The sequence below is a fragment of the Diplotaxodon limnothrissa genome, linkage group LG23 (assembly GCF_057381915.1).
Source record: "Diplotaxodon limnothrissa isolate DT_005_m linkage group LG23, D_limnothrissa_male_GT1.1, whole genome shotgun sequence".
In the NCBI taxonomy this organism is placed as follows: domain Eukaryota; kingdom Metazoa; phylum Chordata; class Actinopteri; order Cichliformes; family Cichlidae; genus Diplotaxodon; species Diplotaxodon limnothrissa.
In genome coordinates this window covers 41325844-41342079 of record NC_140617.1, presented here as the reverse complement: position 1 = coordinate 41342079, position 16236 = coordinate 41325844, and the positions used below count along the sequence as shown (strand labels likewise).

At 43.3% G+C, this 16236-nt stretch overlaps 1 protein-coding gene across 3 annotated transcripts in view; it reads right to left on the bottom strand.

The window, feature by feature from the left end:
- Positions 1-16236, bottom strand: part of LOC146608692 (mitogen-activated protein kinase kinase kinase kinase 4-like) — a 34412-nt gene that overhangs the window by 9552 nt on the left and 8624 nt on the right. For all 3 annotated transcript variants that reach the window (XM_085348738.1, XM_085348736.1, XM_085348737.1), the window contains exons 3-16: positions 10764-10820; positions 7519-7644; positions 7221-7331; positions 7032-7122; positions 6285-6415; positions 6123-6177; positions 5958-6036; positions 5035-5210; positions 4877-4949; positions 4558-4768; positions 4269-4424; positions 3946-4032; positions 2325-2783; positions 1345-1497 (exon numbers count right to left, since the gene is read on the bottom strand). In XM_085348738.1, coding sequence (XP_085204864.1) covers positions 1345-1497; positions 2325-2783; positions 3946-4032; positions 4269-4424; positions 4558-4768; positions 4877-4949; positions 5035-5210; positions 5958-6036; positions 6123-6177; positions 6285-6415; positions 7032-7122; positions 7221-7331; positions 7519-7644; positions 10764-10820 — 1965 coding nt within the window. The remainder of the gene's footprint in view (positions 1-1344; positions 1498-2324; positions 2784-3945; positions 4033-4268; positions 4425-4557; positions 4769-4876; positions 4950-5034; positions 5211-5957; positions 6037-6122; positions 6178-6284; positions 6416-7031; positions 7123-7220; positions 7332-7518; positions 7645-10763; positions 10821-16236) is intronic.

Genomic DNA, 16236 nt, shown 5'->3' with positions numbered 1-16236 from the left:
GCAATCAGCCTATCCCAGCTTTTCTGCTGAGTAACATACACAAGTAGTGCATTTTGCAGAAGTCTGCTGCAAGCAGAGCATCTAATTGCTTTTGCAATAAGCCACTGTCGTCAGTACTTGTTTTATATTCATGTTGTGAACCCACAATTAGATTTTTTATGTGCAAAGTCTCTTTACTGAGGAAGAGAAAAATGAAAAACAAAAAACAAAAACACTTTTCTTCACAAAAATCCTCAAAGTGAAGAAAAGCTTCTTTCAAATGTATTAAAAATAAAAAAACAAATGTAACAGATTTTTACTCCTCAGACACACAAACATGAGTTTAAGCAAAGTTAAGCTGAATTCTGCTTACAAACAAAAAACCCACAAATCTGGTCCATGTCTCCCCCCCCTTCCCCCCCAAAGATTGCAAAGTGCAGCAGATTTACTGAAGAGGTTACGGCTGCTATATGGCTGTTATTCTCCTCTAATTTAGTGTTGATTCGACAGAAATTGAACTGTCAGCGTGTGCTGGAGTTTTTTTAAACCCTCACTCTGAAAAGGTGATGAGGCTAAGTGTCTCACTCCCAAGTGTCTTAGCCACAGAGTCCAAGGTTGGTCATGCAGTTTTGCAGCCGTTATGATAAATTGAAGTTCAGTTTTTTTCCCCCCCCCCCCACTCTTCTCAAGTGGAAATATCAAAGAGTTCAGGAGGTTAAGTGGCAAAACTGTCCCATTTCTCTGTTGATCTGTTCTTGAATTGTTCTGTGATTGTGAGCTTAGTCTGTAAAAGGTACATATTCTCCCACAAATACCACTACACCCATCTCTGTATGGGCATTCTTGTAGGAAAAAGATGACGCCATAGAGCGGCCCAAGAGAAATCATGAATATGTTCAGTATATTCAGCAAAAAGGCTGCGCTGAGCGTGCAAAAAGGATTTCAGGAGGGTAAATTATAGCTCTATTTGCTCATTTGAAAGAAAAACATAAAACAAAGGCGAGAAATAAAATTATTGGCTTTTTAGCACTGGCGGAGGCAGTGATTGATGAACTCATTCACTATATCAGGAGCCTGTCATGTTTTTTTAAAACTACTCAGACTGCTGACTGAAGTGCTTATGACTTATTGTGAGTCTCAACAGTAGGACAAAAATAATACCCAGGGAAATCAAAAAAGGTGAACAGTCTAAAGCCACAGTTCAAACACACATTCTGCCCAGCCTCACCTTCTCCTATTTTTTATTTTATTTTTTTCTTTATTTGAAGTGGGCTAAATGTCTGAGAAAACTGACACAAATCCAGTGCAGCGACAGAATGAAGGAAGAGGAGGAAAAGGCTAGGGAGCAGCGGAGGAAGGAGTTACCTGAGGCTCCATGGGTCGGTGCATGGCAGATGCGTCGGACGAGGAGCCGCCGTTGGAGAACGGTTCAGAGGAGCGGGGAGGCAGAGGGGGCTGCTTGGGAGGAGGGGCGGCCTGAGGGGAGCCCTGAATGTTCTTACGGTAGCGCTCATCGGCCTGAGATGGAGGAATTGTAGAGGGTGGGGGGAAAAAAGGGATGAGTATCAGGGAAAAATTGATCTTGTGGTCTCTTGGGAAACTTTTACATTTAACCAACAACGATCAGCAACATACAGCTGGTGACAACGATATTAAACATGCTTGAAGCCAACTGTGGGCAGCCATACAGACACAGATACATGTGCAGACGTAGGAGGAGAGGGACTCTTTCAAACATCCCAGGATTTAAGTATGCAGTGGGGGGAAAAGATCGCAGTTAATGACACAGGCCGGAGACACTGCTTCGGTGCCCCTGCGTGTTAGTTTGGGCCTCAGTCATCCACATGCAGTGGCCCAGTCCACACACAGAGTCGACACAGCCACACTGAAGAATTTATCAGACTGGATGTCAAAAGACAAAGAGGAATCCCTGAAAGCTTCTTTATTCTAACTCTCCTAGACCTTAAATATATTTCTCTCTCGTTCAGCCAGCTCGAAATTTAAATTAAGATGACAATGTCCTGATGGATGACGAGCAACAGTGCAAGTGAGAGGAAGAGCAAAGAGACAGCGGAGGAGAGCAGGTTGTTTTATTCAGGACACAAAAAGGTCGGTTGTGAGCCCGTGGTTCTCCCTGGACCCCCTACTTCTTTCCTTCAAAAGGATGACTGTCTGAGAGCCCCGGCACTGTAACATGTTAGTTGTTGCTTTGGACCAGAACACCCACAACAGGCAAGTACGTGGGGAGGAAAACAATCCTTTATCATCATAACCACTGAGGCTGTGTGAAAGCAAGCAAGAAGAGGAAGGTGGAAAGAACAGGCAGAGCCGAGGAGGAGGTTCACCTCTCTGATAGGCTGAGGAGGTTGACTGACAGGCTCGCTGTCGGGCTCCGAGCTTTCTGTCTGAGGAGGGTTAGAGTCAGAGGGGGTTTCAGTCTGAAGGGAGCTGGGGGAGTTTGAGACCCGGCTCAAACTCTCATCAGTCCTCTCCTGCCCTGTTGCCTGGGATTTACTGCTGTCTGCAGGGATCGTCTGAGGGGCTCTGGAGGATTCACAGGCGCCCCTCGCTACAGAGACGGCAGAGTTGAGGACCTGAGCTTGTGGGAGTGTGGCGAGGGCTCTGTCAGGGGGCAGAGTGGCAGCCTGTGGCGGCTTACTATGGTCTGATGGGAGTTTTGTTTTGTCGCCAGGTTGCTGCTTGGAGTCGTGCTGCAGGGACAGCAGGTACGCCTGCTCCTGCTGCAGGCGCTTGTGGAGACGCTCGGCTTTGCGCTGCTCCTCGAGCTCCCGCCACTTGAACTCCTGTCGCAGAGCGTAGGGTTGGTTCAGGGTGGAGAGAAGAGGCAGCGGCCATGTTTGGCCCAACAAGTCTTTACAGAGGCAGACTATGATGGTGATCGTCGTCTCTTTAATCTTTCTTTTGACTCTTAGTCATGTTTGACTTGTGCTGTGCACACAAAACAAACTTGTCTCTTCGAATCATAATTACTATTAAACACGTGAAAGAACAATTTCTTCACATTTCTCTGCAGTGTAAACGACTCAAACACCTATTTAAAAATAAAGCCGCGCTGTGGAGCATTTCCTGATGACATCCACATGTCCGTCCATCATGCATCTGTGTGTTTCAAGGGTGGAGAAGGGCGGGGTGGGTGGGGCAAAAGAGCAAAACCCCACTCCCTACCTGGAGACACTCATACGCTTTGACATATTTAGCTATACCACTGATCCACTGCCATTCCTTACAGTTTTTACATCACCCATTCACAATGTGCAGAGGACAGACTTGCAAAAAGCTTAGAATGTCTTCCAATTTAAAACAAAATATCCTTAAAGTTAAAAAGTCACATTTGTTATTGATAAATGATAAACAATCGTATGCAAATACTGTAAAAGTTAAAATCTAAAATATTTTTCCTGTTTGTTTTTTAACCTTTTTTTAATCATAGTGAGCTAGAATAACTGAACTTCTTTTAGCTGCTCTCTTTCCAGGTCACCACAGTGGATCATCTGCCTCCCCCCCGTCTCCAATGCATACCTCCACCTGGTCCCTACTCTCACTACATCATCGCATCTGCAAACATTACAGTCCAAGACATCACCATCACTAAATATGAAAGTGATCAGGGTTGATTCCTGGTGTAAGTGGGCTACAATGACTCAACAGCACCTTTAAATGAAAGGAAGAAAGGAGAGGAAAACAAAAATCCGGACCCTATTCACCTTTGGCTCCGCCTTACTGTCCTGGTCAAACTTCAGTACATATAATATCCAAGCAACTCAATGCCTAACTCCTGAGAATTTCATGCATTTAAAAAAAAAAAGTCAGTAAAATGCATTAAATCAAAAGCTGTAATCCTGGAGATATAAATAGATTTATAAGTCATTTTCATATCTTGGAGGTTATGGAGGTGAAAGGACATTGTGATATAATAAGAAGGCTGAGTGTTTGTGTGCGACTGACCAGCAGCATGGCCTGCTCACGGAGCAGCTGCTCCTGGAGCATCTCGAGGTGTCTCTGCTCCTCTTCCAGCTGGCGCCTGATGTACTCCTGTCAGCAGGAAAGAAAACCCATCAAGGCTGCGCATGTCTCTTTAAATAAGCACCAAGCACAACCCTAAAAATCCATCTTAAAACAGATAAGAGGGATGTTTTGGCTTTGCTGCGCTACGATAAATACATCAAGTAACCCCTGAGCTTCATGTCTTCATTTTACAGAACCAACACACCAATTCACTTTGTGTTTCGCTGGCTTTAACTGCAGTAAAAGTAATTTCAGAAACAGACCTGCTCACGATCGTTCCTTCTCTTCTCGTCCTGCCGGCGTTCCTCCTCCTCTTTACGTCTACGATCCATCTCCTCCATACGCCTCTTTTCTTCTTGCTCGCGACGACGCTGCTCGCGCTCCTGTTGCCTCCTCATCTCCCGTTCGCGTCGCTGTTGCTGTGGGGGTATTTGTGGGGGGGGGGGGGGGGGGGGGGGGGGGGGGGGGGGGGGCAAATAAATTAAAAACAGGGTAAAAACTTCCCGAAAAACAGCACAACAAACGACACAACGAGTCGAAACAAAACCCTACCTCCTCTAACCGCCTTCTCTGCTCCTTCTGTTGCTCGATACGTTTCTGCCTCTCTGCCAGTAGTTGGCGCTTGTACTCCTCTTGCTCCCGGAGTTGCTGCTCCTGGAGGAGCTGCTGGTGACGGAGCGCCTCCGACCTCTCCTTGTTCTCCTGCTGCAGGCGGATGAAGTCACGCCGTAGAGTAGATTCACCTGGCACGTTGACAATTGAGCTGTATCGGTGTAAGAAAGAGACAAAAGGTTGGAGCTTTGTGAAACGCCTCCACCTGAGCAGGTGCAGTTGTTTCCTTTCAGGGAAACGCCACAGGTGTAGAACATACCTGGGCTCTCCTTCTTGCTCAGGAGGATCCTCTTCCTCCTCCTCACTGCCACTGTACTCATATTCCGTCTCATCTGCACAAGGACAAAAACCAGTCACTCACAGCTTATGCATCCTACACTTTTCCAGCCTTTCATGATAATCGAGAAGCACACGCACCTTTCTCGCCCCTCTTTTTCTTCGTCCGGTCGATGTGGTCTTTGAGCTGTATGCGGACCTGCCGCTCGTTGGGCTGGTCTCGGATGAAGGGGTGCTTCAGCAGCTGCTCTGTTGGTGGGCGCTGCGTGTAATTCTTCACGAGGCAGCTCTCGATGAAACTGAAGAACTTTTTGGACCTGTGAGCGAGTTGGGGGAGAGAAACAACACAAGGCTGAGAGAGCGAATCAGAAACAGAAGTATTTCAGCCATGCAACGAGAAAGTGAAGCAGACATTTTTGCAAACGCCCCACGACTCCTAACAGCGCTCCCTCCCCTTCACCAGACACTCGCCAGCGCAACAAAAACTGAGGTTTATGCACACAGACGAGCAGCATCGAACCTTTCATTACATATACTCCACGAAAACTGAAAAACGCTACACGCTGGAGTGAAATTATTATCACAACTGCACCTGCTGCCGAGCACCGTCAGATTCACTTGCGACAGCAGCAAATCAAACCGATATTTTATGAAACAGGGGTGGAGTATAAAATAAAACAGCGATTTCTGTTTGAAGACAAATGTAAAACGAGAGCCAGTTCATTAGAGCGTTCGAGCTCTGAGATGTTTCTGCAGTGCAGTCCAGAGCAGCGATCCAGTGTGTTTGTGCGAGTGCCAGGAGAGCCTGAGCCTGCCAGAGCAGGTGTACCACAGATGTTCGAGTCAGCAGCAGAGCACTAAGGGAAAGCTGAGCTCTTAGATTTAAGTCTCTGTAGCTGCCTGGGCTAAGGTCTGACATAAAACAAAATGCACATAAAAGGACAGAAGGAAATCTGTGCATAAAATATCTCAGAGTAAATGTGTCAGGATTTTGCAGGGTAGCGAGGCGATTATATAGGACAGATACGTAAACAGTAAAAACGTCCTTTCCGGGTGGTGCTCACCATTTTTTAGATTTCAGCCGAGGAGGAGGATTTCTTGGAATGAGGAAGAGTGCACGCATGGGGTGCATGTCGCAAAGAGCTGAAAGAAGCGGTGCAAAAAAGTTAAAGATTCAAGAGGATTAAAAGATCAAGAAAAAACAAATGATAAGAGAAACAGGCACTCACGGGGCGCTCCTTCAGCCATTTCAATAGCCGTGATACCGCAGGACCACAGATCACTCTGCGAGAGAAGAAAACGCCCAATAAGAAAGCCATTCACAAGAATAATGCGCCTCCGCGGTTACAGGAAGTCAGGTTTTGAACGCTCGACACGTTGGGGAATCTTACTCGGTAATCATATGTTGCATCTGGGTTCTCATCACAAGCGATGACTTCTGGGGCCATCCAGTAAGGTGTCCCAATGAAGGTGTTTCTCCTTCCAACTGTCCGATCCAGCTGAGCACTCACGCCAAAATCCACTGGAGAGATAAGGAGCGGAGACAGTCAGTTAAACGCTGTACGATCATCTTCAAAGACTCGATTTCAAGAAAGAGAAACGGGCCGCTGGAAAATAGCTTTCAGCCTTCTTACACACAAGCATAATCTTTTCAATGGTAGATGTAGCTATTACTGGCTAGCTTGGTTAGCAAGCTGCATCTGTAATTCACCGTAGCTGGCAAAATCTAGACTTAAAACAAAATGTGCAAACTTGACAACTTAAACTGTTTTAAGCACCACTGAATGGGAACCATTAACTATAGATACATTTAAATCTTACTGGAATTCATGATATTGAGCTATATTAAAATCTACACCACTGGTTAAAATTGTCTTTGGCACCGTTCAGTACACATGTTTATAACTACTATAAAGTTTGGTATTTTAACATGTCCGTTTATAAAAATTGATTCTTTTGCCTGCCTCAAGTGGCCACCTGAGAAACTAGTTCGTCCGAAACTGTGGAGGTGGGCACTTTATAGATGTTTTAGAGTCTTGTGTTGCATGGCAAGAACAAGTGAGAATCTCTAAGTTAAAGTTGACACTGACATTTATTGGATCAAAAGGTATCAAAGATATGAAAACTCAGTCACTCACCTAGTTTAACTTCAGCATTCTCCGTCAATAACACGTTCTGGCCTTTGATGTCACGGTGGATGACGTGGTGGGCGTGTAAGTGGGCGAGACCCTGAGGAGGGTAGAGGAGATGCAATATTAGTGAAAGAAGGTAGAGAAGAGAAATGAGGAGAAGAGAGGGGAAAAAAGAGGGCGGGGGAATGTGCTCACTCTGAGGATCTCTCTGGAGATGTAGGCAATCCAGTCTTCCTTCAGCTGGTTCCCCTTTGTGTTCTTCACTAGGTCTGTGATGGAACCAGCACCACAGAACTCCATCACCAACTGCAAAACAGACAAAGTCAATGAAAAAAAATATATATTAAAATTAAAATACGCCTAGTTCTGGAAAGTTAATAAAAAAGGAAGGCTAGTAAAAGAAGTGAGCATCAGCGCTACAGTCTTTAGATTTTTTTATTTTTTTTTATTTATTTATTTTTTTAAATGTCTTCACTGGATTTGAGGGGCTTACCCATAGCTGGTCATCGTGTCCCGGAGGGCTCTTCTTAATGAAAGCACCATAGTAGGTGGCTATGTTTCTGTGGTGGGAATACTTCTTCAGCATATTGATCTCCAGTTTAATTTCCTCTTCTTCATCCTAGACAAGCAAACAAACACAGGTGCACATTAAAAGAGGGCGTTTGGCCTTGCCCCAAAAAAATCTTTATGATGTGGCGTGTAGGCTCCTTTTAACCATAACCTGACCTCGAGTAACGTTTCATTTCACAAATAAATCAATTCACTTCCACACTTTGTGTCACAGCAAGTGTCGAGACGCGTGACAGCTCCCTGGTGCAACATCGCTGCAGCCTTTTCATGCAGCACGAGCGAGGAATGAGTCCTTTGTTTATGGATTACTGTTGCATGAATGATTTGCATTGTACGTTAGACACATCAGATAAACCTACAACAACAACCAGCGGCTATTATCCACAGAGCTGGAAAGAAAGCTCTGCCATGAACCTTCACCTGGAGAAAAAAAATAAATTATTACTTAATGGGTGTAGGATTACTTAAGGGAAGAGCAGGAACAGGAAATGGGCGCCTTTAAAATTTAAACGTAACCTAAAGGGAACTGAGGGATTAACGCGAAAGAGCTAAATCAAACTAGCAGATGTAGTGATCACGCAGCGTTTAATCTCTGCTGCAAACGACCTTTAGTTGCAGATAGCGGGAGCAAACCTGCCGCCATCGCTTCTTCACAAAAAGGTCAGAACTAGCTGCAGTGCAAACTCCCCACTTGCACCCTGTAGCAACTTGACACAGATTAACAGTGATGCACTAATTGAACACATGCATAGATCAGCCTGCAAGTGGTTTGCTTTATGGTTACATGGCCTATTATTTACAAAGTAGAGTGAGAGGAGTGGGGGGACAAGAGTACAAAGGTGGGGGTGGTTGCACAAAATTACCACTGCATAATGCAGTGTGTGCACGCTTCAGATATTTGTATATCCTGTCATTGCCATTATTAGCATTCTGCACCAAAATGTGTTACAGCCGATTTAAAGGTGATGCTGTGTGTGCATGTTACTACGCTGGATGGTGTGAGTGCATCGCACACAGCAAAATGGCAGTTGGCCGTCTTTACAGGCAGCCACGCTGCTGCTGCATGACTCGTTTGAGTTGACGTAAGCCTTTCTGTTGTGCGCATCCCCCTCCACCACCCCATCCTCCTCTGACCCTCCCTTCCCCGTGTACCCCCTCTCTGCTACGCAGCTGCTGGATTATCACACTCCCGACTGTGAAAGCCTCTCTGCCACGAGTCACATGGCGACTGAGTGGGAGAGACAATCATATGGTGATGCGTGTCGGAGAGAGAGAGGCAAAGGCGAGCAATACGTCAGCGCACGACGCACACACATAAGATGCTGTGGCACTAGGCCACACCCAGTATTCCTAATTTATGCTTGAAGATAAGATCTTTAGAAAGTGTAACTCAAGGATTTAACAAAGAGGAAACTCCAGCCGAGTTTCCTCTCATGTCTTAAAACATCTTTAAATCTCCAGGGGTGAAACCCCCCCCCAAGACAAAACAGTTAGCCATGTTCTTTGTCTTTGATAGCCTGGTAATACATTTTCACAAATTAAAATCCAGTACAGTGTTTGCTAAAGTGTAACTGCTGGATCCCAAATTGCAGAAACATCCTTGGCCTTATGTCAAGAAGCGCTGCACATTCAAGGAGTAGAAATCCTTTTAATTTAACAGAAAACAGCACGTCAAAATGGAAAAGCATCCGTTTTTTAAGCTCGTGGCCTGTATAGCTGCAGAAAAGAGGACTTGTTTGGATTTGAGAATGTGGGTCACAGTGACCCTGCACAGAACCTCTGTGCCTGCAGATGAGCTCAACAGCCAGGACGTCAAGCGCGACACGGGCCAGCTGAAACATAACAAGCAGAAAAATAGCTGACAGATCTAACTGAAGCTCCGTAATTGAATATTTCAGCCGTACGGTCATAACAGATCAAACTGAGTCATTATTTGAGCACCGTTTGAAGCCTACTAATTAACTCAGTCAAACTGACTTAAAAATCACTGTGTGAGGTCCACCAGTTAGTGAGCTTTGGCACTTTAATAGCAATGGGAGTGCACAGTCATTCGTTTGTGCGCAGGTAATAAAAACCAGGCTTAATCTCAGAATGATTTATGTCATGATAGAAGCAAGGGAAGATAGCAGAGCAGGCTAAACCTAATAACAGTCACTGTAATGCACTAAATACAGCCAAAGTCACACATAAACAGACTGAAGACAGACGTTAAAAGGGCCACCAGTGAAAAACAAAACACAAAAATACTGTCAAGCAGGTTTTAGGTGAAGTGGACACCTGCTTCTCGTGACGAGTGACTCCCTGTTCTCAGTGAGTGACTAGACGTCTGAAAAGGCACACCTAGTGTTTCACACACATCAGGAAACAGCTGGTCCATTCTCTCCCACACGATAACAAGTCAGTCAAGAGTGTAACTCTGACTCATTGTGACGTAAGCGCGCGTGAGGGGTGGCAAAAAGGCATGTCAGGGCACACGAGCTGCATTACCAGTTCCTGTTGAGCTTCTGATGAGGACTGTGTGACGGTAGGATAGAAACATGTTGCATCCACAAAGCAGTAAACGTGTCCTGACACCGGTGAAAATTCAGCTCGTGGCTGTCGGCTGTGATCCCCTCTGAGGAAGATGATGAACACTAGGCTGTTGCGCGCGACACGTTCAAACTGGGCTCCAGGATGGGTCCGGCATTTTACGACCATGTTGCTTTCATCATAACCAACACAGTGTGGGTGGTTAGCCCTGCTGGTCTTCGCTGCTCCCCTCAAACCTTCTGCCTTGCGTTTCTGCATGTGTGCATATGTGGTTGTTTCTCATCTGCAGATGGGACCTCCCACAGCTGAGGGCAGCACGCTTGCTGCTAAATGACAAAGCTACCTAAAAAAAAAATCTAATTAAAATTAAGCAGTATCCTGTTGCCTCTACTCCTTCCCTGCTGCTGTTTATTAGTGAAGACAACTCATTACAGAGCGGGGCTTTTTCTCCTCTGCAACCTCTAAATATTCAGACGTAAGTTCCAGAGGAATGTGTGCAGATTTTTATGTTAACCAGACTCGAGTATAATTACATTTCACCACAAGAGCATTTTTAGCACACCAATGATAATCCATTATGTTGCGCCAAATCTATCTTTTTGATTTAAAAGTATATGTAGGGTGACATTTAAGGCTTACCTCTGTGACATCCATGACCTTGATGGCAGCCAGCTGTCCAGTCTTGACATGTCGTCCCTGCAAAGACAACAAACAAAAGCATATGAGCATTCAAGCACATGGCAAAGGTCACTGTGGTCTTATCAAGTATGCTGTACATTGCTATTTAAATTGGTTTTTTTTTAAAGGAAAAAAAAAAGCTTTAGTTATAGCCAATATACTCATTCAAAACAGGTGGTGAACTGGTTTATAAATTAACTGGTGTATCCACATTTGGTGACAGGTGGCTCTTTGGTTGTCCAAATATGGTCACATCCATTTTCCAAAACGCAAAGGATACAAAGACTACTCGTTTGAGGCCTTAACAAGATTAAAAAGGTAAAGTCAGTCCATTTATTAGGTTATTTAATAGAGGAAAAAAACAGATAAACATACTAATGGTATAAGTGTGTAACTGAACAAACTGATGCATTCTCATAATGCATCAATTAACAAAACATTTGCCTGCTCCAATGTGTTAAAAATATATTGGAGCAGGCATCAGTTTATGGAAGTCACCGTGTTGTAATGCCATCTTGAATACAGAGGCCGAGATGGACATTGTTGCACATAATCTCAATTTAGTTATGTGGCTAGAGAGAGCAGCGCGCCAAAGGTGGAAGTGAAGAGAGCTTCTTGGCATTTGTGTACCATGGAGGCAAATTTTAATTCACATTTGCATCTCCAAACTCAATGTATGAACAATCATAACTTAGTTTTATCATTCAAGAAGAGGTCTCCTTCACCAAAGAAGCAAAAACGAATAGAAAAGAGAATATGACTGGCTCTGGATAAAATGCCATCCTCAGACATCATCTCCTGAACTGAAGTCAGCAGCAGCTGGTTATAAGTTAACATTATGCTAGCTAATGTTAGGTTCAAGTATCCTAAAAATATCAGTTTCTCTCTAATAAACACTAACGCCAGCCAACAGCATAAACAACAGCGGGTCTTACTGACAGGATATCCTCAACAACTCACCTCAGGATCGCTGTCAGAAGCGAGCTTGTTTGACTTGTATCAGACTCGTTTTGTTAAGTTTTACAGGTTCCTTCAGAGTAAACAAACAGACACGAGGTAAACAGCAGCCTGACAGCCTACACTCACTACAAATACTAGAGGTGGGAATCACCATACATCCCACGATACGATATTATTGCAATTTTTAAAAATATTTTGCGATATTCAGATTCTGTACATAAAGGTAAACTTTATCAATATTCATTTTATCTAATATCAAAGTCTCGCACTCAGTCCTCCTCTCATTTCAGTCAGTTTTATTGTTGACAAACTGAACGGTTTGCATTACAGTCTAGTCCAACTTAACTGAATGCAACCATCTGGTACAATTATAGCTATTCTGAACTACGCAATTTATGAAACCTATGCAGCCCCTTCAGCAACTGAAGAATTTGAAAGTAAATTAAAACAAAATATAATTTTACATTAAATAAAAAAGTTTTAAACTTAATTAAAATAAAACATGTCTTAAATTAAAATAAGTAAACTGTCATGTTTATTGCTGCCAAAAAAAAAAAGTTAAACACATTTGGACAGTGAAGGAATGTCAGGATTCTTGCTCAGAAAAAGGATCAACATGCTCTGAAGTCAGAGCACAGAAACCTTTTTTGTAACAAAATATCGATTTCTGCTGTCCCTGTATCGATACATTATTAGCAAACAAAATATCACGATACTACACAGTATCGATTTTCCCCCCACCCCTAACAGATACCATAGCCAGGACTATGCGCTTGAATTGGGAGGGCAAAAAGTAACAAAGTTAACTGCAATCTGCAGTCTGACATCTAGTGGAGATATTTTACACACTGTAACTTTAAAGCCATTAAACGAGTAGTCCACAACTCACTGCATGTCCTCCGTTATACAGTCTTTGCTATTTTCATACATAACACAATGACTTAATTAAAAAAAAAATATATAGAAAATAAAAAAAAATTCCTGAGTTGCAACCCCAATACAAGCACTTCAATTACTGTATCTAATTAAATTACATGTTTGACGGCCATTTTTACCATATATTTCACACGGGAACTGAGATCAAGAGTTGGATTGTTCCTATCAAAGAAAGCAGTTTCAAGTCTTTTGTATCCCACAGCCCATGTAAAACTATGATATACACAACACCAAACAGAAACATGCGATTCCCAAGCCATGAAGCCCCGACATTCCCAGACTTCTCTGCTCTCCTAGCACCCTACTGCCACTCCTTACATAAACAAAGGGACCAAAATAGTGGCCTCCCTACATCCCCCTCCCTCCCCTCAACCCTGAGACGAGATAAAACATGGGACATTTTTGGAAGCTGACCCACATGGGTATTCCCCTTCTCCACTGCAGTGATACTCTGTCTCTCTGCCTACCACTGCTGCAATGTACCGGACACACGTGTCAATTCACTGTACAGTCTTTGTGCATGGCTACAGAGAAAACGGCTTCTCACACACATATGTGCAGCCTCCCTGCCGACACCACCGTCGTCATCTTAGCCAGTGCATTCCATAGTCAATTGAAACTGTATGGATTATGACAATAAAAGCTATGCAGGCTTTGGGGCCCTCTGTTTTCACTGGGCAGGAGAGGTGGGGGCGATGAGAGGGACACTTTACAATGACTTTAATCCTCTCCACTTTGATCCCAGGGGTTGCCTCTGCAAAAACAACAGAGGCTGACATTGTAGCCGTCACCTCCTCGTGCACATGCAGTCTGTTTTGCTAATTTACAGGTGCAGCCGAGGAACTCCGCAGTCATCCTCATGCCTCATGTGCACTGAAAAAGTCGACATTAAATGATTATGATTTTTGAGTCAAACATAATTAACTGAATCTTAGATTGTATTATTGTTAAATCTTTATGTAGTTAATACTTGTTTAAAGCTTCTTAAAAACAAAGAGTTTCTGGGAAAACCTGACAGGCATTTTTCTCCATTTTCAGACCAAATGACTAATTGGTTCATTGAGAAATGACTGGGAGATTAATCAGTGTACTATTGTGATAGTTACCACCTTATTATAATGGAAACAATAAAAATTTATCCATCCTGTGACTTCAGTAACATATTAGTCAGCTAATTGAGAAATGAGCCAAACATGCACTGGGTCCCTGGATGTCTACAGGAAGATTTCACTGCATGAGTCACGAACTTTGTTTCTAACTACCGACCACAAACAAGACCAACACTGAAAAGGAGCAGAAAGGAGAAAAATAATCAAAACCGTCTTTGTGTTTTGGCTCTTCTGCAGCCCCTCTCCCATTAGCATTAGAGCTCACTCTCAAAGACAACTTGTTGGATCCAACGCTGTGACGCTTTCATCCAGGGGATGAAAAAAATAAATAATAATAATAATAAATCTGATGCTATTTGGATTTTCCACAAAGACCATCCGCATAATTGCGGGATACATTCAACTCAATAACAACGCAGTTAATCTCCCTCGTTGGCTGTTAATAAATTAAAGCTGTTAATTCGTACAGTTTTACAGTTGACAGCGCCTTGATGAATGTGTACAAAACTATGACAGCCAAGCTAAAATTCCTAGTCGTATAAATCCAAGTTTTTTTTCCAGCTTCTGGGAGGGTTATCTAAGCCACAAGGTTATTGCATTTTGATACCACAACACAACTGGGTTACACATCATTAGCACATGAGCAATGAGAGGAGTGCTTGGTTTACAGTCAAGCTCCAAGTTTTGACTTTATCCTCTTACAACATGCACTTATTGTGAAAACACTTTGGGGTTAAACATTATGTTGCACAAGTAAACAGAAATGAATCAGCACATATGAAAATAAACAGGCTTTCAGAAAAAAAAAAAAGAAAAAAAAAGGATGTCACCAAATCTATGCAACAGATCCTAAAACTACTCTTCTTAATCTGGGGTATTCTTACAAGCACTGTCAAAAAATAAGCTCTAAGAACTGGTCTAGCAAGAGCTTAGCAGGCACTTAGCCATACCAAGTGCAGCTTGTAGACATGTTCAAACTCCAACCTGTTCTGAGTCAACTCATCACATGGCGACACTTCGTCAGGAGTCTTACGTGTCAAGATTTAAAGCACTGGGTACCCTTTCAGCACCATTTTCAACATGCAGGTTAGTCCATTTGACGTTAATAGGTCCCTAAATGCAGCGGTAAATAAGGTCTGCCGGGGTATTGTCACTTTCAGTGGATGGAGCAAAGAAAATTCTGCAGGCTTGTTACATATGAGATTTTGCCAGAAGTCTGAAGAGTATTTTTCTACTGTGAAAGAGTGAAAGACATCCCACAAAGATTAAAAAATAAATAAAATAATTACCAGGCGGGACATCTTTTTGTTTCGAGGCGAGCGATTAACGTCATCAGTGAGTGTCCTAACTGTTAACGCCAACTTTGATCCGCTGTTATTTAGACTTACTTGGCAATGAAAGTTTTTTGTTTGTTTTTTTTTACTTTTCCCTCATAAAGACGACATCTGATGACGTCGCCTGTACCCTTAAAGATAAGTTTTGACACCTCGGCGTATGTCAAAGACGTGGTTTGAAGACCATTAGAACCATTTCTGGGTATTCCCAAGGGTAGCTGCATAGGCAGAGACCACCCTCACCCACTTCTGATCCATACCCAGTCATTTTGGTCTATAAGCAAGCCTGAAATATGACAGAAACCACTCTGTACAGAAAAGCGCTTCAAAAGGTTACTCCCAGCAGTCTTTCAAGGGGTAAACCATTGAGTATGGGATGAGTTGGGAGTGAGTAAGTTTTACAAACTTGTGCAAATGCACAATCATCTGATATGTATAGAAGTATCACTCCCTTTAAAAATTTGTCACGGGGTTCCAAAAAGAAGGCAACAGAGACACTTCTGCTTAAGTTAAACCCAATTTTAGCAACAGACATCATAAACTGTTACATGCTGTCTGGTCTCTAATGCGCTCTGTGACAGTTTGCCTCATGTCTTCACAGCAGAACTGACTGACCACACGTCAACTTCCACTATTTTTTAATATCCCAAAGCTCCTACATAGGCTTGAAACTAGTCTTTAAACATGTCTTGTTTATAAATTTATAGTAATTAAATATATTAAGTAATTCCTAACTAATCAGACAGCCGGTGAGGCTCAAGTTATTTTATTGAATAAATCAATATTCAGCTGATCGGTTCCAATCAGTCATGCAGTAGAGCCCATGGTACAAAGCTGGGGATGGGAATCGACTTGGGTTGATCAGAGGAGGCCTGCAGCTAGGCACTGCAGGGCCCGTTGAAGTAGTCAGCTAGGTGTGGCTGTGGAGGGGTTATCTGAGGCACTCAGCTATCACTCAGCCCTCCCTGGCCTCCATCTCTACTCCTCCATCACAGCTCCTCTTAACCATGGCCAGATGAGTTCCTGGCAACCCTCCAGCTCAGCACTAAAACCACTGAATGACTTACTGCCTTCAGAGCCAAAGACATTAACTTA